This window comes from Hirsutella rhossiliensis (assembly GCF_020360975.1).
Source record: "Hirsutella rhossiliensis strain HR02 chromosome Unknown scaffold00001, whole genome shotgun sequence".
Taxonomy (NCBI): Eukaryota; Fungi; Ascomycota; class Sordariomycetes; order Hypocreales; family Ophiocordycipitaceae; genus Hirsutella; species Hirsutella rhossiliensis.
Genome location: NW_025408667.1, coordinates 10,110,868 through 10,138,855, shown reverse-complemented (window position 1 = coordinate 10,138,855; position 27,988 = coordinate 10,110,868). Strand labels below are relative to the sequence as shown.

Sequence of the window (27,988 nt, the reverse complement as noted above, 5' to 3'; positions counted from 1 at the left end):
CTAGTTACAATTGAGAACATTTGGTACCTGGAATTGGTGACCCCAACACCACCTTTGGATACCCGTCGGCTCAGGCCCCTTGCAAAGCCGAGGTGAATCCATGAAAAGCACATTTGGGAGCTGCCTTTCGACGTGCTACACAGTGGTTAGAAGTGCGCCAAGTTCTAAACAGCGGGAGTGCGGACACTTGCATCGTAGCCCCTTTCCTCCATTCGCAAGCGCAAGAAGCACATGAAGGGCATCGTGTCGCCGAGAAAGAAGTCGTGAAGCCTTCGCCCTGGTTTGCTCATGTTTAACATGTCGCCCAACTCCTCCTGGACAATAGCCCATCCACCGTGTCTCTCGAGCCCCAGGGAGCTCATCAAGGCCGCAGCATGACTCTGTAGCAATGCTTGATGCACACGCGACCATAACTTGAATAGATCCTCTGTGAATGCGTCGCTGTTTGCAGGAATTGAGTCAAACACTACTCCGCTTCGCCGTAACGTAAGCACATGCAGAAGAACCCCGTCAGAGTCTCGTATTGCAAAGCCCTTGAAGGCCCGGTTGTGAAGGCATACCCGGACAACTATGTTCTGGCCATGTGCTTCAAGCCCGATTCCCAGATGGACGAGGGGTGGCAAGGCGGCCCGAAATAAGCAGGCAACATATCTAGAATGAGAGCAAAAGGGACGGGTCATTATCAACCATAGCGTTCGCTTTCGGCTTTTGCAGTTATAGAGTAAGTTATTAGCATTACCTTCTAAACCATTTACGTTTCTCCTCGTGGCTTCTTAGGTTGAATAATATTTCAGCGTAAGAGCGCTTTTTGCCTAGAGGATATGGACATTGCGCTAGAGCTGCCGCGATGATCAATGCCTCGTTGTTTGCCTTGGCCCTAGCTTCGAGGTCGTCACGGAGGATGCAACATAGATGTCTCGCGTGAGCAGAATCCGCTTGATTGCCGGCCACAGCTCCGACTTCTCGGAAAACCCAAAAGTCTAGAGGCAGAAGCTTCGCCCGCAGGTCTGTTATGGCGGGACCCGCCATGGCAGCAAGTGGGGAGATTGTTCGCACTGCAGATGTGATGCGACACGCAAGAGACAGCTTGAGATGGAATGGAAAGTCAAGCTCTGGGCGCAGTGTCAGCGTACGCATCGAGGCCTGCGCATCTGCGCACTCCGAGACCGTCTTGAGCACTCTAGCTTGGGGAAAGTATCGCTGGACGGCGGGAAGCTGCTGGGCTAGGCAAGGCACAATCAACTCGTGCTTGCCGGCGCTTGATAAAATGCCCAGTCCGGCGAGCAGGGGCTCCAACGTCTCCTTGAATGCACCCGAGATACGCAGGTCGGTGCGAGGGACCGCGACGAAGACTAGCGATGGGTGGATGACATCTATCAAGTTTCTCGGGTCGAAAGGGTATAGAGGTGATTGCGGATAAAACATTCGATGGTACTTTGAGGGTATAATCAGTTCTGGTGCAGTCTCTGGGCCAGGGGATGTCGCGCTGGGTGAGTTGGATGCCCATAAACCAACGTACTCTCCCATTCCCACGACCGGCACGACAGGTCCGATGGTTTTACATTTGCACTTATTTCTAGCCATTGGGCTGCTAGCCGTGAGCAGTTTATATCACCCCGGACCCCGGAACAGGACCGACGTACCTTGGTTCCTACTAGAGTTTTCCAACTCGGTTGCCATGTCTGTTATCAAGCGGTCGTCAGTCACGTCCGGGAACCGGGAGCGCATATGTTCCAAGATGACGCGGGGATCTAAGGCCGGCCATCCAGTAGAGTTCATTTTATTCCCGCCTATTGTCACGGGCGGCTGTAGAGTCTCTAACCTAACCACGGTGGTGACCCGGTTGCTTTGGAGCCCCATATGTGTGTCTGGGAGTAGCATCACTTTGACCCAGCCATCTTGAGGCTTGTTCTGGGTGCTGGTTAGAACGAGGCACTGCTGCCCTGAAGGCTGCACGACCTGGACTGTTGCTTCCGCCAGCCCTTCACTGACAAGCTGTACCAGGAGTCGCCTAGTTGTCTCGAAGCAAGCTGCCTGGAACCAGGAAATGGCCATTACGAAGAGATGGGGAAAATGATGTCAATGGAACACTAGCATGCCAAAAGTAGAAAGTCAAGAGCGGTGAGCTAATGCCTTACTGCTTGATATCTATTGGACCTTTTCTATCCATTTCTTCCTTTATACCCGATAGTCGTGGGACATATAGCTCCTGAGATATAGCATGACCCCGGCTTAGCGGGCTTCTATAACCCAATCTGGCCTTCCCACGTTCTCACTTGGAGGCACGTAGCACCGGTGTGATAGACTGTGCGGGGTTGGCGGACAACGCACGCATGATGCATGCATCCGTCGATCATGCTCCAGTGAGGGCGCCTATTCGTACATGTATTCGAGTAGCTATGTACTGTCCAAGGCGCCAACTTCTGACTTCTGATATACCGCTTGTTACTTTCACGTGGACCGAGGCCATTATACATATGCCCGTGGCTTTTTGATTGAAACCTGAAGCGCTAGACTTGAGTGTGGCCGGGCTACTGACTATTTCCATCACACCGGGGGCGGTGAAGACGCCTAAGCAACAGTCAACCATGGGCTCAGTCCAGCCGAGAGAGAGGCAGGCTGAACTACCCACGCCCAGAAGCATGAGATCCTATTGGCACCATGAACCGTCCAAGACGCTTCTGGGCCACCAAAGTACCCAACAACTTCCCAAAGCGGCAGATGTGGTAGCTGTGGGAAGTGGCATCACCGGCGCGTTTGCAGCCCGGGAGCTCGTTGGAGCCGGGAGGCAAGTCGTGATGCTGGAGGCGAGAGAGGCCTGCTGGGGTGCAGCTGGCAGAGTAAGCTTCGACGCTGCTGTTTGTTCCAAGACTAACAAGGTCGACGACAATTGAAGAATGGCGGGCACTGCCTACCCCACGTCTTCAACAGAGAGCCGCATATTCCTCGCTTCGAGCTGGCCACGTTTGAGTTTCTGCAGGACTTGGTTGCCGCCAACGACATTCCATGCGCTTGGCGCACCGTTGGATGTGTCCGTGGCCTGACATCGCCTGAGGCCGTCGAAGTTGCGAGGCAGTAGCTGGAACGGTTGCGACGAGACTGTCCCGATCTCGCGACCAAGGCGGCGCTCGTGACGGACAAGGCCGGTTTGGAGACTAACCGTGTTCTGGCTCTTGCCGGCGCCGTATTCCAATCAGATGCCGCGAAGTGTTGGGCATACAAGCTCGTTTGCTGGCTTCTCGAGGACCATTTGCAGGGGCACCCAGCAGACGAATTCAACCTCCAAACAAATACACCAGTAACACAGCTGCGGCGCGCAGAATCGTCATGGACACTCGACACGCCGCGCGGCCAGATCACTGCCAACCAGGTCCTCATCGCAAAAAACGCCTATACGTCTCGCCTGCTCGCCCGCTTCACCGATTGCATTGTGCCGGTCCGGGGCCAGATCTGTGCCTTGGAAGCGCCGGAAGACGCCAGGCCACTGGAGCATACTTATGTATGGGTCAGGGGAGACGTCGACGGCTACTTGATTCAACGCGATGGCGGCCTACTCATCTTGGGTGGCGAGCGACTCGGAGGAGATAAGGGAGTGTCGCGAGATGACGAGGTCGATGCCCGAGTCGGACGGAGGCTGCGCCGTGTCTTGGCCTCTGCCGTGAAGCTCAAGCCACATGGCCGACGGGAAAACGAAGAGCTCGTGGCAGCATGGGAATGGACGGGCATCATGGGCTATTCCAGAGATGGACATCCGTGGGTGGGGCCGGTGCCGGAACGGCTCGGAGGCGGGCCGGGACTGTGGGTCTGCGCCGGCTACTCGAGATGTGGCATGCCGGTGGCCCCGCGCTGTGCCCTGGCTGTTGCGGAGATGATGCTCGGACGCGACGGCCACGTCCATGTCCCGACCGACTTTATAGTGAGCGAGGAACGTCTAGATATATGTCTGGTGGCACACATGGCTGGCAAAACTTGACTTCAGCGGTTCTGGCCTTGGGCGGTTGAGGGTCTTTGGAGCAAGGCAAATTCGCGCACGCGTCACATATCGCAAGTATAGGTATGTATTTTAAGCTGGAGAGACGTGGCTCTTGGAGTGCCTAAACATAACAGTGCCGCCCTCCCAGCCAGCCAGCTCTTCGACATTAGCCCTCGCAACCTCGACAAAGCCGTGCCTCGCGTAAAAGTAATCGACGCCCCCGATGCCGACTAGCCAGCTCGGGGCGCTATTGCGGTCGACGCGGCGCAGGCCATGGCAGAGGAGCGCGGCGCCGAGCCCGCGGCCCTGGAGCTCAGGCAGGACGGCGAACGAGGACAGGAACCAGGCGGCGGCCAGGTGGCGGGGCGGCGAGACCTCGAGCAGCTGAAGCTCTACTGTGGCCAGGATACGGCCGAGGATGGAGGCGTTGGTGGCGAGGACGGCGGTTGGCCAGAGGCAGTCCTTGAAGGACACATAGAGCCGCTTGAGGGGGGCGAGCCAGGCGTCTGAAGGTACGGTCATCTCAACAGAACGTGGGTATGGACAATACAGAAGCATACACGACGTGAACCACCGCTCCGCCAAGGTCAAGTCCCCCTCGGGGCGCCTCCACCAGGCGAATCCAACGGGCAGGCCGCCGCGCGCCTCATCGACCAGCACGGTGAGCACCCAGCCGGGCGTCCACAAGCGGCGCTGGTAATGGCGGTACATGTGGACACGAAAGTCTCGCGGGCAGTCGCGGTGCGTGGGGAAGAGCAGGTCGACGATGGCGTCATGGGCGAAGCACGACACGTACAGGCCGCCGACAGCGTCGAGGTCCAAAGGGCGGCTGGGGCGGATACGGTAGCCTGCGGGCGGGAGCATCGACGGCGGCTAATAAAGGGGAATATAATGGTGACTTTGTCTATTTCGTATATGTTCCGTCGTTTACCCTATTAATCTAGGTTTCTGGGAGGTCACTGTAGAAACTATATTAGTTATGTCACAGGCAGTAATTACATGTACATGATTTTACTAGATATATGCACTTGCTAGAAAGAAAGGATTGGTACGTAGGTGGTTGAATCTCTCGTCGCACAACATGTCCATGATGGCATCCATCTCGATGACTGGATGCAGCATAATGGCCCCAGGCGTTACCTCGCTATGGTTCAGCTGAAAACAGCTCCCTCCCGCGGGCCGCAGGGTGCAGATAAAGGTTGCTGTGCCCTACATTAGAGAACGGGTCGCGCTCCAGCTTGTGCAGATCCTTCATGTCGGCATTTATTTCATTGGACAATACTCTGTAATACCCAGTACTCGCATCTGCATCCTGGCGGCGCAAGTTTCCCCTACGCTCAACCACGTAAATTGAATCCTACCCATCCCATACACGGAGCTGGACAAGCATCCAACCTCGACGAGTCCATCATCCATACATGACTTAACCCATCCGGAGGCAAACGTCCCGGTATTTGACCAAAGATATCAAGCCAGAATGCACAAGAGCAAGGAAGTAAAGCTCATGGCAACCGCCATCGATGACGTTGCGCGCCAGGAGCCCGACCGCGTCTTTGCCGAGTTTCTCCAACCAGCGCACTTGGACCAGGATATCCTGGTGCTGAGCTTTGGCATGTTGGCCAACTCTATCGACCGGCTCGCGTGGTGGCTCAAGGACAGGTGCCGCGAGCTTGGGCTTGGACGATTCGATACAGTTGCGTATGTAGGCTTTGCAGACATGCGCTACTGTCTTCTACTCCTGGCAGCTACAAAATGCCACGTTACGGTCCACCACCCTCCCGTGTCACACGCAGTGTACATTCCGTTTGTTCTGACTCCATATGTAATACAGTTACTGATTACGGCGCCGTCGAATGATACTACTGCTCACTTGTCCCTGATGAGGCAAACTAACTGCAAGGCCTTCTTCTATACTGATGAGTTTATCGTGCCGGATTTGATGGCTGCGTGCAGTCTTTGCTGCGTGGCCCTCCCCCATATCAGGACACTCCTGGATGCCACGCCGGTTAGCCACTTCCCGTACGGCAGAAGCCTCGAGGACGGGGCCGATGATCCTATAGTTGTAGGCTTTGTATGATTCATCTCAACCTTGACCATATTCACTCTTCTTGCAGTACTTCCACACTTCCGGCACAACAGGCTTTCCCAAGCCAATCCTTTGGACCAATACATGGTTTTGCGCTGCAGGAATGAACGTCAACCTACCCGACTTTGACGGCAGGCCCGTGCATCCCATCGACCGGCCAAACTCGGAAAACAAACCCCCTCGCCGTATGCTCAGCTCTCTGTCTGCCTACCTCATGAGCATGTCGAGGACCATCGTGAGGCCAGTTTACCTCAACACCACTTGCGTTATCCCGCCGCTTCACCTTGCGGCTGGCGAATATACGGCAGAGGCGATGACACGCTGGATTCAACAGAGCCGGTGCGAATACCTCTCGGTGTTTCCTTCATGGCTGGTTCTTGCTGCTGAAAACGACGCCCATTTAAGCCAACTGAGGAAGCTGAAGGGCATCACGTTTGGCGGAGGTGAGATGGCTAAATGACAGCACATGTAGCAATGAGCTGGCTATTTACACAGTTTTGATTCCATAGGCCCCTTGGCTCCCCACGTCGCCGAGCAGTTGGTCGGCCACGTCTGCCTCACCACCATATGGGGTGCTACGGAGATGCCCTGGACGCCGTGCTACCGCGTTGACGATGCCGACTGTGAATACATGTGTATCGATGACAAGACTCTCGGCATCGAGTGGCGACACTTTTCCGGAAACAACCACGAACTCGTCGTCGTGCGCGACGATACCCTGCCGCGTCAGCAGTTAATATTCCAAGTCTTCCCGGACGAGAAGGAGCATAGCATGAAGGACCTCTTCATCCGACACCAGACCAAGCCGCACCATTGGAAGTTTGCCGGCCGCGCCGACGATAACATCATCTTGACCAATGGTCAGAACATCAACCCGACGGGCTTCGAGGAGGCCGTCAGCAAGCACGAGCTCGTCAAATCGGTCGTCGTGTTGGGCACCGGGCGGCCGAGTCCGTGCATGGTGCTGGAACTGCATGATGAGACCGATTCCGAGTTGCAGGTCGACCAGATTTGGCCGACGGTGCAGGCAGCGCTTCGAGGGCGGCAGACCTACGATCTGGTCCACAGTCAAGGGTGATTATTGCCAAGAAGGAGAGGCCGGTGCCGAAGACTGTCAAGGGGTGGGGTGAAGCGGCAACGCCTGTATTCCTTGTATGCGGCTGAGATTGCCGCGTGCTAATAGGCGGCAAGGCGAGAGTCGTATGACACTCAACCGTTCGACTAAGAACGTAATACTGCCGCCCGCAGGCGTTCGGTCTAACCTTTTCATGGCACTTCGATGGACAGTACTGTCAAGCTGGTAAAAATACCGCTACACCATGCAAAATGAGGGCACCCCCGATAGAGGTGTTACTAACGCGTATTATAGGCCCTTTCTTGTCCTGACAAGTACTCACTTGTGAGACAAGTGGGTCGCTGGCGCCCGATACCCCTGCACCCATTGTGACCGGGGAGTTTTGCGCCAGTGCGCCCCATCGACCTTCGTACTGGCTACGCATGTCGCAGACGTGGTTTCGATCTATTCGCCAGCTGTTACCACGCTTTCCGTCGCGGTCCTCGAGGGTGATGATATAAGCGCATTGGCTTCCCCGCGACTGGGCAATGTATCTCCAGTCTACTCCGTACTCGATCACAGATTCGACCTCGATCCTGACCATTACCGCAAACCCACCGGCTTATAAGATGACCGTCATAGAAATTACCTCGGAGGAGCAGTTTGAAGAGATTCTTAGGGCGAATCAGAGGGTAGCTGTCGACTTTATGGCTACCTGGTGCGGTCCCTGCCGTCTCATCAGCCCCGTATTCAAACAGCTCTCGGAACAGTTCAAGGATATTGTGTTTGTCTCCGTCGATGTGGATAAGGTCGCCCCGGTCGCCCAAAAGTACGGCGTCCGCGCCATGCCGACGTTTATTATGTTCAAGGACGGAAACAAGTGCGACGACATGATGGGAGCCAACAAAGTTGGCCTTGAGGATAAGATTACGGGTTTGGCTGCCTAGAAATGCCGTTGCAATGCGGTCCACTCGATACTTCTGAACACAAAGGGCGACGGCAAAGAGGGGAGCACAGGCAAGGCTGCAAGGGAGTTTTACAAGCCGGACTTTGGATCTTGTGTCGGCTTGTCAAGCAATATACGACTGGCACTCTTTTTGGCGGAAATGGGCCACTGTCGAGCATAATACCACTCGACGAAGCCAAAAGAGAAGCGAGCTACACTACGTTTCACAGAGGCAAATATACTCTCTTATCCCAGGCGTGTCACGCGCCTAAAGTGCTTGACCACACAAAAGGGAGGAGACGGAGGGGGTATTGTAACGGGCTGAGCCCGTGGAGGTCTCGGCTCTACTCTCGACCAAGCCCCACACGAGCCCTTGAGCTTCGCTTAAGAACTCGCGTCGCTTTCTAGATCTTTCTCTTTTCTTTCTTTTCTTTCCTTTCTCCTTAGCTTTAGGATACTCGTTGCAGTCGCTCAGCTAGTTCTCAACACACTCAGTTGAGACCGTTACAAGGACGTAGCCTCCGAGCGCCCATTCTTCTTGATGACGGTGATTCGGTATAGAGTTCCCTCTGCTGCCATCGGCGCCATTGGATCCTTAAGCCGTTAGGACATCCTAGGATGACGGACGATATGGTCAACTCGTTTGAAATCTGATCTCGGCTGGTTGGGCTGTTACCAAGTCTCTGCCGATGGTGCTGACATGCAGCAGACCGGGAGAAAGGTCGGGTTTAGCATATGCGTTCCCTCTCTAGGCTTCATCCGGCATTTGCTGGGTGCGACAACATACTTTAGCTCTTAGGAATCCTGGTGCGTGGAGGAGGGGTAGTGCGGTCGTGTGTCTGTGACACGACCGTTGTGCTGCAGCACGGGCATGATGAAGAAAGTAGGCAGGGCTCACCTCTCCCCCTTAACCTTATGCTCAGCAAAAATAGCGCCGCTCCATACAAAATTGACCAACTTCACTTACACGTCATCTACTCAATTTTAAAGTTATTCGCAAGCTGCTGCCTTTCACGTGTATAAAAATTTTCATATTTTTTATCTCCGAAATTCGTTAAAATCCAGGCAGTTAAGAATCGAATTTTTGGTGAGGTTAGTGTCATTTAGCGGAGCATAAGGGGGGTGAGCCAAAGGAGGGGTAAGCATGGGCGACTCGCCCGGGCGCGCCCACTAACTAATCCCCTTAAAGCGCGGTTTCGTAACGAAGTATTATACTGCGAGCTTATAGTGGCTCCGGAGGGGTTTTTTTAAAAATAAAAATAACTTACGTTCTTACTATTATATAATATTTAACCTAATTAACCGTAGAGTACACGGCTTACTACTCCTTACTATCCCTTTTTGCGCTTTTCTATATATCTTTACCCCTCTCCTCTTATTCGCTAGGGGGTCGTCGCCTATCTCTTTCTTAACTTAAGACTTAGCTCGATTATCCTTTGCTTTACTCTAATATAAGTACGCTATTATCTCCTCCTTATTCTATTCTCTTAGCCCTATTATAGTAATATAGTGCTTAGATATCTACTTATAGTCTAAGTACTACTTATAGCTCTTTTTTATTATATTATTATAGAAGCCCCTTCGCTTTATAGTATTACTAGCGTATCTTAATTCTACCGCTAGGTTACGCTATATATTAGGCGTTTCTTATAGCGATATAACTTATATAAGTAGCTATTAGGGAATTATATTATAGCGGTATTTATAAGCGTAGCTCCGGTAAAGGAGATACTTTATAGATCTTAGCAAACTCGGAGCTAGCGATGTAATAGGAAAATAAGAAGCATTATATAGGATTAAAACTAAGGTAGAACGTATAAATAGTATACCGGTAATTATAGTAAAGGAAGAGTACTAGTTCGCTTTTATAGGAACTTCTATTACTATTCTAGGTAGAGGTATAGGGTCTAGAGCTATACCTATTTTTCTAATAAGATCTAGAACTTATACTACTTATACAGCTATTTCTTAAAACGTTAGTAAGTAGTATTTAAAGGTTATAATATAGCTAACTATATAATATCTACTATAGGTCCTAGGTGCTTATTACTAGTTATTAGGTCTTTGCATTAAAGAAAGAGGGTATAGATTACGCTATCCTGCTTAAAAGAGGGAGTCCGCGGGTATAACTATATATATATATACGAAGTGCGGGGGAGAATAGGTTTCCCTACTAATCTAGCAGCTTACGGTTACCCGGATCCGTTAAGCAACTTCCTTAGCATCCCACTAGTTAACTACCATATTTAGTGCCTCCGGATACGGCGATAGCATTATCTTCGCTTCTAAGGACAAGGGGCGCGCCCGTTGGTGCGTGTGGGCGTGAGCCCAACCTTCAATAGCTACACATTGGTCTATGGCCCACTGGGACCTTTGTTGAGTCGTGACAGTAAACACAAACCACAGAGCCCTATACAAACATTCAACCTTCAAAAAGTAGAATTCAGTCAATTCCCTATCTACTCCAAGTGACGGCTTGCGAATATCTTTAACTTTAGTTGGAATCGGTGTAAGTGAAATTGATGGTTTTTAGTGGGACTATTCTCAGTTTCCCTACCGAAAGGGGGTGTTATTAAAAGAGGGGTGGGGGATGGTAACCAAGCATCGTTGCTCCAGTCTTATGCTTCGGCTCTGAGCGGAGGACTGAAGTACACTGTCTGGTAGATCCCATTATTCTCCGAGGATAGGAAAGATGCGTCGCAATGAATCGGCTTTTCAGGGTTGTGATTCACCGGGCCACTGAAGAAATCATGATTAGCCAACCCGGGCCTCCTTGCGTTGTGGTAGAGGGAAGATTCAAGACTAGATGAGAAAGGGCAATGCGTACAAGGCACTTTCAAAAGCTTTCCAATACATCCCCTCCTTTCCCCACTCATAGCCGCATCTCCGGAAGACCTCCTCATAATTGTTGACAGCTTCCTCATCGCTCCGTACGTAGTTCCAAAGCGGCAAGTAGATCTTGACTTCAGGAAGCTTCGTATCAGGTCGTATCTCAAAATTGATATATAAACTCATGGGAGAGCAGTGGTTTGGGCGTTTATTGTAGTCATCGTTGACGATACCTTCAGGCTCTTGAAGCAGGAGATGCCAAATGTCCTGTAAGAGCGCCAAACCCTTCAGAATGACCTTATTCTGAAAACGACCGCCAAGAGTAATATAATCCCGGACTGCATTAAAAGAGTTATTCGCAGACACGACGTAAAGTTTGACTCGTGCATTTGACAGACTAGCTTCGTCAACGCAGTCAACTGCTACTGTGTCGACTGCAGAAGCGGGGTTCTCGGCAAGAAATCTCATAGGTCAAGCCAGTCAGTATTACTCAAAAGTCAACACATAAATATAGGCAAGTCTTACTGCCCAAGAGTATCGATCAAGGCCGGATCAAACGAGGGCATAAGGTTTCTAAGAACGTTCCATGTAATCTCGTTTTCCGGGACCCCGGTTGCCATTGACTTTGCCTTTATGTTAAAATACGCCTTTATAGACGCCTTGGGGCCTTTCAAGTCAAAGGCAACGAAGCAAAAACAAAGTCGCTTGATTTGGGGCAGTTGTTCATCCGCCGCGAAGCTCTTCAACCATTTCGGAATCATGGCCTGGACGACCTTTACTTCTTCGGGTGTAGGTGAGAAAGCCGAGAGCAAGGCGTTGGTCCATCGAGTACAGAACCCAACGGTGGTAGAAAGAAAAGACAGTATCTTTTGTGCTGCCTCTATAGCAAATGGGTCGCCATCACTACCGCCGCGGGGACCTAGTAGCTCCCAGGAATAGCGTACTAGAGGTTTGCCGGAGCTACAAAAATAAATTGAGGGTTGTAGAGGGCAGCCGGTCTGCGTTATAAACGAGCTAGTATGAGCCACAGATGGCCGTGGGCCAAGGTTCGGGATGACATATTCAGATAGGACACGTAGGTGCTCGTCCTGGTCGGCCGGCGAGTACGATCCAGTCGATTTTAGAAGAGAACCAATGATTGGGCCGAGCAGGTGTTTCCAGTAGTCCAAGTCTACTCGGGGATCCTGGCCACCATGGACTTCCACTACTTCTGTAACCATTGTAATGCTGGATGTCGAGGAAGAATGAGGGTTGACAAAATGAACGAGGAAATGGACATACGTGTCGTAGATCTCTGGCAAGGGAAGTATTTAGAAAAAGAACAAGACAAGTTAAGCAGCTCCACGCCTTTTATTCCCGGCGGCAACATGACCATAGAGTAGCACTTGCAGTTCTTCCCTGGATCTTCGGTAAAGGACTGTTGAATTTACGGGTCGTATTTGCCCCGTGTTGGCGAGAAATGGGACACTCGCCCCTGCGTAAACGTGATAAATCGGTTGATTAGCTAGACCGCGTCTAAGAGCCGCTCGCTTTAAAGCCCCTGCTATTTGCCAATACTTTATAACCATTATATCCAACCGATATCGTAAAATCTTCGTACCTCGGTAGCCGTAGACGTAGGTCTTATAGAGGCTACCTTCTTCTTCTAAAGCGGATGCCGGCGTAAGCAGCCCTTCCCTTATTATAAGGCGTCCTTCCCTGCAAGCTTCGCCACCCCTAAATAATTCCCAGGCTAGGACTAGGGAAGAGAAATCAACAGGCAGAACCCTACGTCACGCTCACCCCCTAACTCCTACTATAGGGGAGCTAAGGGCTAGTCTATATATATAGTTCGGAAGAGGCAGTCCGCCTAGTTACTATAGACTCTAGAGATTCGTCCCGCTGCTAATTTAGAAGTTAGCCGCTAGTAGATTTAAAGAAATAGCGGATATAGTTAGCGCGTATATATAGAAGCTAGAGGTGTTATGCTCTAAGATATACGAGCTATCCGATATAAAGGATAGCTAAAGACTTAGGCAAACTATTAGACGTTCCCTCTAAGGGTTAGCTTATAGGAATTAGCTAAGCAATAGCAGACTATAGCCCCGAAAGAGGAGAAAGGTATATAAGTCGGCCCGGCTAAAGGATGCTAAGACATAGCTAAAGTTATACTACGGAGGACTTATAGGAAAATTTACTAGAACTCGTATTAGTAGTTATAGAAAAGCTTAACTAGGAAAGCCCGTTCCATACTTATATAAAAAGCAGAGGAGCATAGATATTAACCCCTATTCTTCTTCTTCCCTATTACTATCCTTAATCTTTTAGCTCTCCGAGAGCTAGTAAGCGGCGGACGATCTAATAAAGGCTCTTCTACCCGCTATATCGACTAACTCTGCCTCGACGATTTAGGAAGATACGAGTCTCTTCGGCACTAAGTCGGTTACCTATAGATAAACTAGTTATCTCTATGCCCTCGATAGGCTTCTACGTCCTGCCTTATTAACCTAGGAGGTTTATAATACCGAAACTTAATATAACGGCGTAGGCTATTGCAATAAATAGGTATAAGGCGAGATTACGGAGTTACCTATAGCAGATGCATATCTAGTGCTTATACCTAGCGATCTTTATAACTCTTCCTCTTATAGCGACGGGAAGGAGAATCGTCCTCCTAGACTTTTATTTTAAGTCGCTATATCCGACACTTACTATCGAGTAGAGGACAACGGTTCTATCGATAGCGGATAAGATAAACGAATTAAACTAGGGTTCGGCCTTCCCCTTCGTAAGCCTATTTAAATTACCTTAAAGTTCTCCTAGCGTTCTCTTCTAGGCTTATTACGATATACTAGATAGCACGAGCGGAGGAACTATAATAAAATCCCCGGAAGGAAGGATATATAGCTTCGATCGCCTAAGTAAAGATAGTAAGCCTCTAGGTAAAGGTATAAGAGGTAGCGTGCTTATATATTTCGGAGGAGCAAGCGACCGGCTATAGAAGAGTATTAAATTTAAATATCTTTACTAGCCTATAGAATAGTAGCGGTCCTTTAATGCCTCCCCTATAAAATATTAATTCTATAAGCTAGTATTAACACCCTTAGTTGCTTTTATATAAGACTTATCGGGGAACTGCCTTATATTAACCGATTTATACGATATATACTAGTGGTTTAATACGTTTTTACCTATAAATGCCCCCTATAGCCTTTCTAGCACTATTTCTAATCTAAGAGAGTTAGTTAACTTAGCCGTAAGTATACTACGGCGAGTCGTTTATAACGATAGAGTGCCGGGGCTCTCCTATGGTTATATATAGCTAGATATATTAAATATTAGATCGAAGCGTCCTACTACTACGCTTATCTAAGGTTAGTTATTGCTCTCTTATACTTTCTAATATACGCGTAGTTAGTAATTACTACCGCCTTTTACTAGGATAGGGTTTAGTACGCTAAAACAGCTACGAATCTACGCTTAGCTTGCTACTACTATTAGAACTATAGTTATTAGCGGTAAACTCGTCGTCCCCCCTAGTTTTAGATCTAATTATTACTTTATTCGTATAGGTAACTAGGGCGCGTTTAGACGCCTAGATACTCTCTATAATATAGAGGTTAAGGCTAGAGGAGCCGATAGTCTTAAGCGAGCACTTCTCTAAGGTACTTATTTAGAACATAGCTTTTAGGCGACGAGTAGAAACCCTACGTAAGGTAGGGATACCTTTTTAACGTTATAAACCCTAACTTACTAACTAATATAAAAATCCTAAAAGAATTTACCGTTATAAATATCCTTCTTAATTAAGATTAGTATCTTCCTAAAATAGTAATCCTATTAAGGGCCTATATATAAAATTATTATATTAAACTTAGTACTTTATTCGGTCGTAAGCTATTTAATAGATTTTTTTTTAGCGAACTAGTTCTCTAGTAAATATTACTAAGTATACTATTTATTAGATTAGGATAATAAATAAGGGAGGCCGTCCTAAACTTTATAGCGTAGATAAGTATTTTTAGCCCGCTCTAGGAAATAGCTTTACGCTAGACTATATAACCTATAATCTTTACTTAAAGAGTATAGTAAAGCATACTTTTAAATAGCTTCGATACCTTTAAACGTAATATAGACTATACTAAGAACTCTATAAAGCTATTTATATTTAATAGCTACTTATTAATACTAAGCTAAAAAGTATTAGTAAATCGTCTAAGGACGCCTTAGATCGCTAAGCTACTATTGCTACTTTTACTTCTAGTAAACCCTATTTCCTCTATAAGGACCTTAAGACTAGGAAGTTACTATATATACTTAATCCGGTATATAAGCCGCTAGATAGCAATCGCATAGCTTTATTTCTTAACTCGGTCTACCTAGAATATCGGCAACGAGTTAAGGATCTTCTAGATAAGGCTCTATACCTTAACGTTATATTCGATGCCTCGGAGGATTTCTTAAGCAATCGAATTATAAATATATCTATTTAGATTCCTAACTTAATCGCGTTTTATTAACGACTATCTATACTAACGATTATAACTATATAGTACTAATAACCTTAAGCCTTATTAAGCTAATCCTTATCGATATATTTAGGGACGAATTCTCGCAGATAAATGCTATATATATAGATATATATAGTATAATAAGAAAGCTCTATCGAGAGATAAAGGCACTGCTAGAGTTTAGCTACTACCTCTATATCCTCTACGACTCTTATAGGCTTTAGTAATAATCTCGCGTATTATATCTTAAGGCAATATAGTATTTCTAGAGTTAGTTAATCTAGCTTACTATATAGGTATATTAATAGTTATAATATTACTTAAAGAATATAGTATTATATTAAATAAGAGCTTTTAATATATAATAATTAGTATTATTCCTAAGGGATAAACCTATTAAGGGGTTTATATTAATAGATATAATAAGGCGTAGTCTAAGTAATAATAAGTATATTACGTTAGTAATAAGTTAAAGGTTATAAACTATAGACTATAACTATATAATTAAGTAATTAGAATTAAAGATAAGATTATAATAAAGATTATAATAATTATATTAAAAGCTAGAGAGCTATCTATTTAAAGGAGTAAAAGTAGGTAGCTATATATACCTATAGAGACTATCCTTAGATTATAAGCCTAGCTATAATCCCTAATAAACCTTAAACCCCTTTTTCTCGTAAAGAGAGATATAAGAAGTATATATAAAATATACGAAGGTAAATATAGAAGTAAGGGGTTAGATAGGTAGGGCAGAGATATTTAATTCTTATAGGGGCAGTAATTATAGTAAGGGAGTAATTATTATATTACCTTAATTATCCTTCTTTCCTCTATCTAACGCCCCTCTTTATACCTATCTAGTATCTTAATTAATAAAGAAGATCCTACTTAAAGAAGCTATTAATATCCTTTTAACTACTAAGCTTTTTACTGGTTTTTCCCCTCCTTTCTAGCCGTTGCTAGCATATCCGTCTTATCTCTCGCTAACTCTATAGGAAGCCATCGCTACTTCTGCTTCCCCTCTTGCCCCCACCCTCCTCTCTGCACCTCCTTTTAGCTCCTTCTTTAAAACCTGTTTTTCAGCTTCCTAGGTCCCTCGTGCCAAGGGATATCTCCGAGAACTACGAAATCAGGCCACGCTTCGCGACAGTATAAGCCCTTACTAGGCTAATAATCTAAAAGGGTTAATAAGTTTATTTATTCTTGCCTAATTAAGATATTACTTATATTACTAATCTACGAAGTATAGTCTGCATTTATAAAAAGTGGGTCGGTATAAGCTACTAGGGGGGCTTTAAAGTCGGCCAATCCCCGTGACAGCTCCCTGTCACGGGGATTGGCCGACTTGACTGTCACGGGGATTGGCCGACTTTAAGGCCCCCCTAGTAGGCCAAGACGGGCTACACACAGGCCGGATAAAAAACGCGCATAGGACGATTAATAAGGGGGGTCTGTAAGGACTGGGATTTGCTCGTCACTTTTGCAGATCCACTGTACAGCCTGCCGCCAATCCGCCCCGCCTACTTATACCACGCCCAGCCTGGCAAGTATCCATACCTTCTAAATGCTCATGTATTACCACCAGCAGGGTACGTGATAACTTCTACCACTCCTAATCTGGGGTACCCTCATTTTGCATAAGAGTGGTATATATAACAGTTATAAGCGCGGAAGGAATATTCTATTCCTATAACTTCCAGTAGCTATATATATCTGAAGGTACTATATTCGAACCCTCTTAAAAAAAATATCAATCTTAAAGCGCTTAACTTACTCTATATAATAAGTACGAAAATATATCGTACTTAGAGAAAAAGCTAAAAAAAAAACTTTACTTAAATACTTCAGGTATATTGCTAGTATAGATCTCTAGCATCTATATAAGGTTAGAGATAGATAGTATGTTACAATAAGTAGGGTACGTAATAACTTCTATCACCACTCCTAATCCGGATGCCCTCATTTGCATAACGGAGTGGTATATGTGATATCACGCCTATATGAAGTATGTGTGGAGAGAGAGTGGCGGCCACTCTTACGCCTGAAAGCCACGTGGGCCTTGGCCTGCAGAACACGAGTCGCATCCTACTTAGAAAGGCAGTCTGCTATGGCCACTCCTTCCTAAAATTGATAATTGAACTTGGCTGGTTTCCTGGGGGCATCTAGTGCGTATAAGTTTAGTGGAATTATGCAAGACACTTTTGGCTGAACGCGGGGCCCGGGATTTATATACGGATTGGGAGACTTAAGTGCGTGCGAATCGAGACTCTTTTCGAAAGTGTACTTAGTATAAAGATCCTAGATCCCAGCTTTTCCAGGTTGGCTTCTTTTCTTGTCAACTCTAACATCGTTCTTTACCTCATAACCTAGCGCCTATCCGGCCTAATCATTATGCTACGGCATCTTTTCGCCATCGTCCTTCCCCTTCTGCTTTGGCTTCAATGGTCCAGTGTCGCCCTGGCCGCACCGCCGCGAGTCCTGCCTCTCGACCCAGCTCGGGTAGAGGCCAAGGATTTAACCGTTTCACTATTCCGCCGCCCCGACTATAGCACCTTTGCCAAGGCAGTCGAAGAGAAGGATCTAAAATATTTCCACTGGACGGTTGATGCTAGCCCAAAGGGTACTAAGGGTCAGTTTGTAGATTCTTTCGATGCCTCCAACGGGTTTGAAATTCGAATAGGCCCGAAAGGGTCCTTTGAATGGAATCGTCCCAAGCCGGGAGAGGCCCCGGGCTTCAAGTTTCAGTACAAGTACAACGTCCAGCCCAGCAAATCTGTCACTCTCCAGGCGAGAATTCACATCGGAGAGGCGCAGGTGTCGACAAACCAAGTCAAGGATATGCTCCAAGACGTTAAAATACCCTGTTCCGCTGGAGAGAGTTGTGCCGACTGGGTGCAATCAGCGATACGCCGTCTGCAAAGCAACAAGTTGGTACCAGAGTTTGACGTGTCGTCATTCTCCGCCAAGGCTCTCGACTACGGTTTCGAGAGATGCAGGCTGGTGCAGGATCCAGAATTGCCGATACAGCAAGTTGAGCAAGAAAATGCGGCCATTGCCGAGTTTGGCAGCGATGGAGTCATTAAAAAGCCACTGCCGCCTCCCGCAGCTCCTACCACTGGGAAGGACGGGCGTCCGAAACGGCCCGGGAATACACCAAAGAACTGCGTCATTTCGCGCAGAGACGGCTCAGTCTGTGTGAACGAAGACGGGAGCATCGCGGATCCCGAGGCCAATGAGGTGGTGAATCCGCGGCCCACAACCCCTGAAGAGCCCAACCTGGCCAAAGAAGCCTTGCCAAAAGAAGATGTCCTTGCGCCCGGTGAAGGCATTCCCAAAGACGTCGCCCCCCCGAATGGCCTTCCTGCTGCGGAAGAAGAGCTGGTGCAGTTGGCAGATAAAATCGCGGAATCCGAATTCGCGAGCCTCATGTCTAGGTTTGGCGTAAGTGACCTGCTTAAGAATGGCAAGCAGTCATTTTCAGAGCTACGTGCACAGTTTAAAGGCTATTCGCCTCTCAAGGACAAGTCATGGGCGGCGAAGAGGGTATCAGGCGCCAAGGGTGCCAAGGGCGCGATTGCGCTGACGCTTGTTACACTGCCCCTTTATTTCAAAGACGTATTCGACGTCTTCACAAGCGAATCAAGTACCTTAGAGAAGGTTGCGGCAGGGACGTCGATTCTCCCTGTGGTGGGCTGCGCCACCAAGGCCGCGGCCGACGACGAGAATGGGGAAGTCGGAGTGGCCAGCACTAGCCTATGTTTTGTCGGTGAAACCCTCCTCTTTACGCCGTTGGCGCCGGTCGGGTTACTATTGCGATCGATCGGATCTGTTGTTGAGTTTCACGAGAAACAAGACCCGCAGAACCTACAAAGCCGTCGGGACACGGCGTGGGACAAACACTACCGGAATATTACCAACTATCTCAAGTCGGACCAGTTTTCATCTTTATTGAGCGATCGATACGGAACAGAAGTGGCGGCCATTTTATCCGCAGCCTCTGACGCCAGAGGCAGGATCATAACAGCCAAGTCCCTCGTACATTCTGTCAACGGCAGTAGCCCTTTACCAGACAGCCAGGATAAAGGCAAGGTCGATAGAGACATTCCTACCCAGTTGGACAAGATCGACGCAGCGATATGTTCCCAAGTTGCGGATATCAAGACTCGCTTTATCAAGAAATTCCCGGGTCTCACCGTGAAGTGGGTACGCGATGAAGCCAACGACTATAATAAGCAGTTCATCGACGGGTATGAACGTGGGATGAAGACCATTATAGATAACTGGGTCAGACTCTACAACGCACGCGGCGGCAAGTATTTGCCTCCTGCCGACGTTATCGAAAAGGAACGTAGCGATTTTCAAGCAGAAGTTGGTTCTAATACGGACTATCTTGAGAAGAATAGCCCGCTGCGCCAGCCCGACGAGGATAGCATTCTGCAAATGGTTGAGATGAACGCCTCGCTTCTCAAACTACCTGCTCCGTGCATAACGCTGTCCGGCGCAGGAGTCGGGGTCGGGGTCGGAGCCGGGGCCGGGGCCGGCGTAGACGTCGGCGTCAATAGACACCGGAGGCCATCATCAGGGCGAAAGCCACTGCGCGTGCTAGCCTTTGGGATACTCAAAGCATGATCGAGTCACTCGGGCACTTTATGAAGTGGCGCAACCCGGTTTATTTCAATATTTCGGGAATGATGGAGACATCTCGCAGGTTTTGGAAAGGTAAGGGTCAACATGTAAAATGAGGTTCGTCTGTTCTATCTAAGAAGGAGTGAGCCAGAACCCTATTTATGATTTAAGGAGAGTAGAAGAGTTCAGGGAACGACGCATAAACTAATGAGGACAGATTGCAGATATGCATAAGAAAAGGGGTAGTGGCTTAAGCAAAGGGAAACAGTCCTGTTATAGAATCCGTGACGTGTAAAGTACAAATGATACGTATCCTGAGTGCAACAAGACATGTCGCAACGCAGAGGCGCGGCGCATGGGAAAGCGTGATATGACCCCATGTACGAAGTATTTTACAGAATAGAATGCTCGGCTACCGGCCATTCTCCATCCAGTACGGTAAACTTGTACTTTAAAACCGGCTACTACTCTCTCGCGCTGTAGCTACATTGCCATACGCCGTCGTAGTAGCGAACACTACAAAATAGGCTATCAACATTCAAGTTAGAGGTAATCTTGAGCCACTAAGCATTCCGTGCCAGACCGCGCCAGACCGTGCCACACTCTATTGTACTTCGTAAATCGCTGCCCCTCGATCGGCCGGAGTGGACGGTCAGAGAGGCGCATGAAGACGTGTAGCTCGATTAAGCTGCCTCCTGACATTTTGCGGTCTACAGTAAGTATGTATCTCAGCACGTGTACCCGGATTTCTTTGCAGGTCCCAGCCCTTGCCTTTTAGAAACTAGCATCCAGACCTACAAGGAAGGTCCAAGAAACTGTGATTCACTAGTGCTTGGCTGATGCCTGCGAGCCACCCCTGAGAGGGAATGCCTAACGGTTGGCCTTCCTCTCTGGCCACCCTTCCAACAGATGATGCGACCACCCGCCGGTCGTCCCCTCTCTAACTTCATCAGCAGCCAACTACTGAGGAGGAGCAAGGACGGACCTAAATCACGCAGACTAGCCCGCAGGATCCCCTGTAGTGAGGGTCAGGGGGTGGATGTGAAGCAGGATCACGCGTTGATCTCTACCCCCTCAGCTTAGCCCGACGCAGGGCAATATATGTGCATATATATTGGAAGTACCGGGAGGTGGTGACGCTTGCAGGGAGGCTGCCTTTGTGGCAAAGGGCGGGATCAGGAAGGAAAGTGACTGCAGGTGAATTTGGATAAATGGCGGCCGTGATCGGTGTGTAGATGCAGAGGCTGTAGGCATCCTGGTCAAGGTATCCAACCATACATGCGAGGGTTGGTCAAAGACTTGGGCGGCTGGTAGACATTGGCTCGCAGGCATCAGCCAAGCAAGCAAGAGCGGACCACAGCCCCGACGAGGAGGAAGGTGCATGAGCCAGCCTAGCAGACGGATGCCCCGAGACGGTCAATATTACACGCAAAGGACTTCTGGGATGACTTACTGGAGCTCACATCCGGGGTCACAGACAAGCTCGACCTGGGAAGCCCGTTCTACACTCTGACGGAGGGCAGAGGAGCAAAGACATCGATCCACTTGTTTTTCTCGGTCCTTATCATTCCCCTTATTCTTGCAGCTCTCCAAAGGTCTATGAGCGGCGGAAAATCCAACGAAGGCCCTTCTGCCCGCCAGGGTGGCGATCAACGCAACCAACTCAACCTCAGCCCTTAGTTAAGTAAGTTGGCCGATTAATAAGCTTTTCCTCCGTTAAGTTAATTAACCTTAACCCTATGTTGAGTTAGTTAGCGTTGCGTTGATAGTTGACTAGCTCCCTATGCCCCGTCTTAGTGCTTCGATCGCCACCTTAGAGCCCAACGACCTAACGCAACTCTACTCCTACCCTGCCTCTTCCTCCCGTATCTATATTAGCAAACCCCGAAGCTATCCTCTTACTACCTTCTCCTCGACCGGCTGCCTAGTCACTGCTTTATCCGCCTTATTTAATAGTATCGGATTAACTTCGTCTATAATACCCGTATATAACTATAATCGTAGCACCTAGTAAAGAGCGATCGTGCTTGCCTCTAGCCGACTCCGAAGAGGCGTTACTATGCGACCTGCCGCCGAGAATAGCTTTTCGCACTCTACGCTTATCGCCTAAACCGTTAGAAAGTCTATAGCTATTCGCGAAAGCCTAGGGTACTTAAACCGCTATGTATACTAATATTTACGCGGATTATAAATATCGTAATCTATAGGCAATAGGTCCTTCTACTACCTAGTATACTCGTCCTCTACTTTATTAGTATCGTTTTCTTTATAAGGACATATCCGGGCTTTATCCTTATTCTATTTAAACGGAGAATAGTACTATATCCGTTAACGCTTTATAGCTAGTTTATTATAATCCTCTATAAAGATATTTAATATCTTATATTCTCGGTCTTAAATAGACTATACTATATCTTTTACCTTAGAAACTTATATTAGCCGTCTAAACTATACTATCTTAAAATAACCCTATCGATAAGTAAGGTATAGGGCTAGTACTATATAATATATTAAAGTCTTATCTAGCTTATTATAGTATTTATTAAGCTTCTTCTAGCTAAGATTAATATTAGCCCTAAAATACTTAGGGTTAATATACTAATCGATCTTAGCTTTAGCCTTCTTTAATTCTACTAGTAGGAATTTATATCCTATAATTACGTCCTATACGTTACTATAGGACTCGAAATATCCTTAATTACGCTTCTATTAAATCCTATTACCTTTAAGCGCTTTAATAGTATCCTTAAAGCTTTATAGGATATCCTTAAATACCTCTAGAATAGACTAGTCCTTATTATTTAGTTTATTCTTATCTTAATATATAGTAGGTATAATAGCGCTTACCTTAATCTACTTTAACTACTTCGACTTATTATCTTTTTCCTATTCTTACTTATACTTTAGGACTAGCGTCTTAAGTTAAGGTCGAAGCTTAAAGGCCCGCTAGATTATATATAGCTATAATAGCTAGCGCGTTTCGTTATCGATAACTATATTAAGGGGCTTCCGAATTCTTATACTTAGGTCCTTAGATATAACGAACTCTAGCAATTAGATACTATAGAGAAGCGCGGTAAGTATATTAGATTAGTAGACCGTAACTATAAGATTATAGAGCTTATTAACTAGGCCTTTCTTCCGCTAAAGCTTATACTTAGTTATAGCTAAGACGTCTTTATATTATAGCTAGGATTTAAATATATTAATATCCTTTTTAAAGAGAATAGCTTTAACTATAGGATTAATTATATAGCTAAAGTAATAGCCCCTTAGTTCCTTATTAAAGAACCTAAATCTCTCCTTAATAGTATTTATTATAGTATTATTATTTAATACGTTATTAAGTATAAGTAAAGTACCTTATTTTCTCGTTTAGGATCTTATATAACTTAAGTATTTCGATAATCTCGTATTTAATATTAGCCCCTAAGTATCGAACTATTAGCTTAGGGACTCTAAGAATAAGCTTATAGGACTTACCGTCCTTATTTTAAAAGAAGTATATAACGCTATAAAGAGCATACTTATTCTACGATCTCTAACTATCGAACGAGATATATATTAACCTAGGTAAATGCCTTAATACCTCGATAAACTTCCCCTTATACGTTTTAAATTCGGTAATAGCGCGCTTACGAGCCGTATTATAACTAATATAGGTATTTATACTTATTATAAATAGGTTAAGGTACTCGAAAATAGCCTATAGCCTTATATTTTCGGGTTCTTAGAACGATAGGTTGCTCTTAACGATCTATTTAACTACTAAACGTTAAAAGACATTCCTATTAAAGCTTTTAATAAGGTAATTCGTAATAGCTTACTCTTAAGGCGCGTTTAGATTAAGGCTAAAGGCATCCGTTATCGTCTAGTATCCTATAGACGGTTTCTTTTAAGGCTCTAGTATAGAACGCTTTCTAAAGGGATCTTAGATCTTATAATAGTCCTAGAGATACCGCTTAGCGTTTTAAGTGCTAATAGAAATTATAGTACTAGGCTTCGGCCTATTTTATTTAATATAAATTTTATAAACCTATCGCCGATCTAAGCCCTTTTCGATATTAAAGCTATATTCCTATACCTATAATTTCGTATTTTAGCTTCGCTAGGCCTATATATAACCACGGAAATATTAGAATAATCGATCTTTATCTCGTCGATTAGCGCGGGCCTCGGCTAGTATAGACGGCTCGGGTATAGATAGAGCTAGCGTTAAGGGAGCCGGTAAAAATAGGGAGGTAGTTCGAAATCTATAGCCTCGAAATCTAAACTTTTTAAACGTATAGAGCGGGAAAGTAACGGTCTAGAGAAGCGAGTTATAAAGGGAGGCTAGGCTAACGCTGGTACTAGAAAGACGAATCGCATCGGACGCGTTAACGCGTCGAGCCTAAAATAAGTTAATTTATAGTTATAAGTTATAGTATATTAATATATAATATTCCTAGGTATAGATAGAGGTACTCCTTAAGGCTAATAAGCAGTAATCCCTAGGTAATTTAGGCTAAGCTACCCGGTACTAAAATTTACGAACATCGCGGCGATACCTAATTAACCTTTATTAACGCAACTAACTTAATATCTTTATAATATTGAGTTAGTTGATTAGTAAGAATCGGCTCCGTTGAGTTAGGTTGAGTTGGTTGATATTAACCTGGTTGACAACCTCGTGATTGACGTTGCGTTGATCGCCACACTGCCAGTTATAACCTTTGAAAGGCCCCTCCGTAGCCAGTTTAACTGGCAATTACTTGATGCTAGTCTCAGACCCTTGCAAATAAGTTACACGTGCTTGGTAGGATGGGCAAACCCGGCCTCCCTAAACTGGAAACTCAGACTACCAAAAGAGGACATAGCATCCGAGTCTTGGTAGAGTCAGCTAGTGCATGCCCTATGCCGCCCGCTCTTGCCCAACACGTTCTAGATCTCCAGATCGTAGGTGGATCTTATATGAGTAACCGTTGAATCTCTAGTCACCCGAATGGGGCTACTCCGTAATTAAGCTTAATGCTACTTAAGATAAATGTGGGGTAACAGACGGAAAGGAGCCTTACGTCGCTGGCCTGGTTAGGGCACATGTCATGACATGACGCAGCTCGCGGGGGAGACCTAGTTGTCATGAGTGATTTCTCTGACATATGGGCGAGGATGCGGCATGTAGAATAATTCAAAGAGCATGATTTATGCGGGTAGTTAACTGCTTGGACTGATCCTAGGCCTTGGCAAGGAAGAGTGCCCCCGATGTACATGACTTGCCAGAAAGCAGGCCATGGCTGTTGTTACATAAAGTACAGCAAGTAAGTCGTCGGATTGAGAAAGAAACTCGGTCTCAACGTCCAGGTCGCAAAATCCACTCTTTCGTGCAAAACTCGCACAACTGCCACTCCTTTCGACAACTGTCACTCCTTTCGTCAAGCCGCCGCCATGCGGAGCCATACCCTCGTTGCGCTGGCCTCGGCCGTCCTTGCCGGGTCGGCTAAAGCCCAGATCGCGGACGGATCGACGGCCCAGGCGCCTGAAAACTGCAGATGCGTGAGGAACTGAGGATATTCAAGTTTGCTGTGACTATGGGCATCGGCCTGCTAACACCGCTTAGGTCCCCGGACAACCGTGTTGGCCATCGAACGAGGCATGGGCCGCCTTTAACACCACGGTTGGCGGCAATCTCATCAAGTCTGTTCCTCTCGCACAATCTTGTTACGGCGACTCCCGCGATGTCGGGCAATGCGAGAAGGCCGAAGAAATGTGGACAAATGACGCCTTTCAGACAGCACAGCCCCTAGGTAGATACTATCCGTTAAACATGACTTGCCCGCCTCGTAATGCAAACCAGACTGCCGGGACCTGCACGCTGGGGAAGCTCCCCCAATACGCCGTCGACGCAACAGACCGCCAGTATATCAATGCGACTCTTAAATTTTCCCAAGACAATAACCTTCGGCTCACCGTCGCAAACACGGGGCACGATCTAATCGGGCGCTCCGACGGCTTTGGAAGCCTGGCTATCTGGGTGCGCAACCTCCGCAACGATATCATATTTCAGCCCAACTTCACGTCAGCTACCCAGTGCAGCAGGTCAAACTGGACTCATAACGCCTTCCACATTAACGGAATGTACCAGTGGGGTGATGTCAACAAAAAGGCAAAGGAGCTAAACGTCGTCGTCGTAAGCGGTGGCCACGCGACCGTCGGTGCCAACGGAGGCTGGCTGTTTGGCGGCGGTCATGGACCGGCGACGCGGACCTACGGGCTCGGCGCCGACCAACTGCTCGAGGCCGAGGTCATGCTCGCCGACGGCAGCGTCGTCATCGCTAACCACTGCGAGAACGCTGATCTCTTTAAGTCCCTGCGCGGCGGTGGTCCTGGCTACGGCATTGTCCTTAGCACCAAAGTTAAGGCTTATCCCAACGACAAGAAGCTAAGGGCTCATAAGCTTATAATGATGCCGAAGGGGGCGCCTGCAAACGGCACGCATATCCTAGACTTTGCGTCTGGCATGTTGCAGGCTCTGCCTTCCCTCAATGAGGCTGGATATGCCGGTTATGTGGTTTGGAACCGCGGCTTTTACTACCACAATCTATACATGATGGGCGAAGGGCTAGAAAGGGCAAACCAAACATACGGGCCCGTGCGCGAGAAGCTGGCTTCATTTCAGGGCCAACTTAACGTTATTAACGACAACTTCATAACTTACGGCGACTATTGGTCCTTTTACGAGGCCGAGCTAGGGAAAGGTCTCTTCCCCGGCCAGACGTTGCTGATGACGTCTCGCATGCTGGACAACCAGTCGGTCGCGGACCCCGTTCGCGTCCGCAACACGGTCGAGACTGTGAGCGGCCCACTTGGAGAGGATAACCTTAACCTCATCCTGCTTCTCTCGGGCGGCAAGGTCTTTGAAGACGCCGCCGACCAGTCATCGGGCCTGCACCCTGCCTGGCGTACATGTCCCATGGTGCACATCGCCATGCGAAACATCAATCACACTCAGACACTCACAGCGGCCGAGCGCAAGGCCATCGCCGACGACATTACCTTTACCAAGGGCAAGGCCCTCAAGCAGCTCGCCCCTAGCACGGGAGGATACATGAACGAGGGCGATGGTGGCGACCCCGAGTACATGACTACCTTTTACGGTGAGGCCAACTACCAGATTCACCTGGCTGCCAAGAAAAAGTATGACCCCAATCATGTGTTCTACTGTCCGACGTGCGTCGGCGCCGAGCAGTTCGTCGAACAGCCGGATGGGGCGCTCTGCAGGGCGCCGTCGACAGGGCCGTGAGCTTCGTGTCGCATATCAAGCCTGCCTAGGATGATTATTCATGAAGTGGCGATGTTACTCGCAACGCCGCTGTTGCCTGCTAGGCAACCGCTACTGCGTAATTACGCGACGGACCTTTTATTTGTGTATAAAGAGCTGCACAACTCCGTGCGTTCGTTTATTCATTTCTTGTTCTTTAGATAATTCTCATCAATTGCCTGATGCCATCTCTGACCCGTGTGGAGCTAAATGTCTGACACTTCGCGGGGGGTTTTCATTTATTTATTACGCGTATGCAGCCCGTAGGACTATGACATAGGGGGCCAGCGCGCCAAAGGCTCGCAGGCTCGCAGTATGTTACGTAACTAGCGTTACATCACAGCCCCTTTCATATCCCTCGCCAGGTCGTCGCTTCTTTTTCTGACACGCAGGCAGTACGTGGTATTGCACCTATAGCGCTAGTAGCGGTTAACGATTTACGAGAGCCGTAGGAAGGTTATCTCTACGCCTGGCGGATCTATACTTAGCGGATTACCCTCCCCCTAAGGCGTAGTCCTACTTAGCTCGGGATTTATAGTAGCGATATAGAAGCCCTATATACGCGTAAATATATCGCGAGCGGCCTCGTCCTCTATATCGGCTATTAAGTAATTCTTTATCTAATATAGACTATAGTTATATAGACTACTATACCCTTATTATTTATATAAGTCTTAGTAGTTT

General features: G+C 47.5%; 8 protein-coding genes across 8 annotated transcripts; 5 read left to right on the top strand and 3 right to left on the bottom strand.

Moving 5' to 3' along the window:
• HRG_01282 (iucA / iucC family domain-containing protein) lies at positions 1-1,728 on the bottom strand (the record flags this gene model as incomplete). The annotated part of the gene is made up of 6 exons (XM_044859753.1): positions 1-135; positions 192-380; positions 561-651; positions 740-1,434; positions 1,488-1,588; positions 1,644-1,728. The coding sequence occupies 6 exons, from the start codon at positions 1,726-1,728 to the stop codon at positions 1-3; spliced, it is 1,296 nt and encodes a 431-aa protein (XP_044726153.1).
• Positions 1,729-2,798: 1,070 nt separating this feature from the next.
• On the top strand, positions 2,799-3,973 carry HRG_01281 (FAD dependent oxidoreductase domain-containing protein; the record flags this gene model as incomplete). The annotated part of the gene is made up of 3 exons (XM_044859752.1): positions 2,799-2,840; positions 2,897-3,064; positions 3,122-3,973. 3 exons carry the CDS (start codon positions 2,799-2,801, stop codon positions 3,971-3,973), a joined length of 1,062 nt encoding a protein of 353 aa, XP_044726152.1.
• Positions 3,974-4,063: 90 nt separating this feature from the next.
• HRG_01280 (acetyltransferase (GNAT) domain-containing protein) lies at positions 4,064-4,837 on the bottom strand (the record flags this gene model as incomplete). Its single annotated transcript, XM_044859751.1, has 2 exons — positions 4,064-4,479; positions 4,534-4,837. The coding sequence occupies 2 exons, from the start codon at positions 4,835-4,837 to the stop codon at positions 4,064-4,066; spliced, it is 720 nt and encodes a 239-aa protein (XP_044726151.1).
• A 613-nt stretch (positions 4,838-5,450) lies between these two features.
• HRG_01279 (AMP-binding enzyme domain-containing protein) lies at positions 5,451-7,137 on the top strand (the record flags this gene model as incomplete). The annotated part of the gene is made up of 5 exons (XM_044859750.1): positions 5,451-5,738; positions 5,805-6,035; positions 6,088-6,146; positions 6,195-6,502; positions 6,569-7,137. 5 exons carry the CDS (start codon positions 5,451-5,453, stop codon positions 7,135-7,137), a joined length of 1,455 nt encoding a protein of 484 aa, XP_044726150.1.
• Positions 7,138-7,661: 524 nt separating this feature from the next.
• On the top strand, positions 7,662-8,060 carry HRG_01278 (thioredoxin domain-containing protein; the record flags this gene model as incomplete). The annotated part of the gene is made up of 1 exon (XM_044859749.1): positions 7,662-8,060. The coding sequence occupies one exon, from the start codon at positions 7,662-7,664 to the stop codon at positions 8,058-8,060; it is 399 nt and encodes a 132-aa protein (XP_044726149.1).
• Positions 8,061-10,861: 2,801 nt separating this feature from the next.
• HRG_01277 (tryptophan dimethylallyltransferase domain-containing protein) lies at positions 10,862-12,108 on the bottom strand (the record flags this gene model as incomplete). The annotated part of the gene is made up of 2 exons (XM_044859748.1): positions 10,862-11,351; positions 11,414-12,108. The coding sequence occupies 2 exons, from the start codon at positions 12,106-12,108 to the stop codon at positions 10,862-10,864; spliced, it is 1,185 nt and encodes a 394-aa protein (XP_044726148.1).
• Positions 12,109-17,772: 5,664 nt separating this feature from the next.
• Positions 17,773-20,010, top strand: HRG_01276 (uncharacterized protein; the record flags this gene model as incomplete). The annotated part of the gene is made up of 2 exons (XM_044859747.1): positions 17,773-18,700; positions 18,755-20,010. 2 exons carry the CDS (start codon positions 17,773-17,775, stop codon positions 20,008-20,010), a joined length of 2,184 nt encoding a protein of 727 aa, XP_044726147.1.
• Positions 20,011-25,431: 5,421 nt separating this feature from the next.
• On the top strand, positions 25,432-27,286 carry HRG_01275 (FAD binding domain-containing protein; the record flags this gene model as incomplete). Its single annotated transcript, XM_044859746.1, has 2 exons — positions 25,432-25,539; positions 25,604-27,286. The coding sequence occupies 2 exons, from the start codon at positions 25,432-25,434 to the stop codon at positions 27,284-27,286; spliced, it is 1,791 nt and encodes a 596-aa protein (XP_044726146.1).
• Positions 27,287-27,988: the final 702 nt, after the last annotated feature.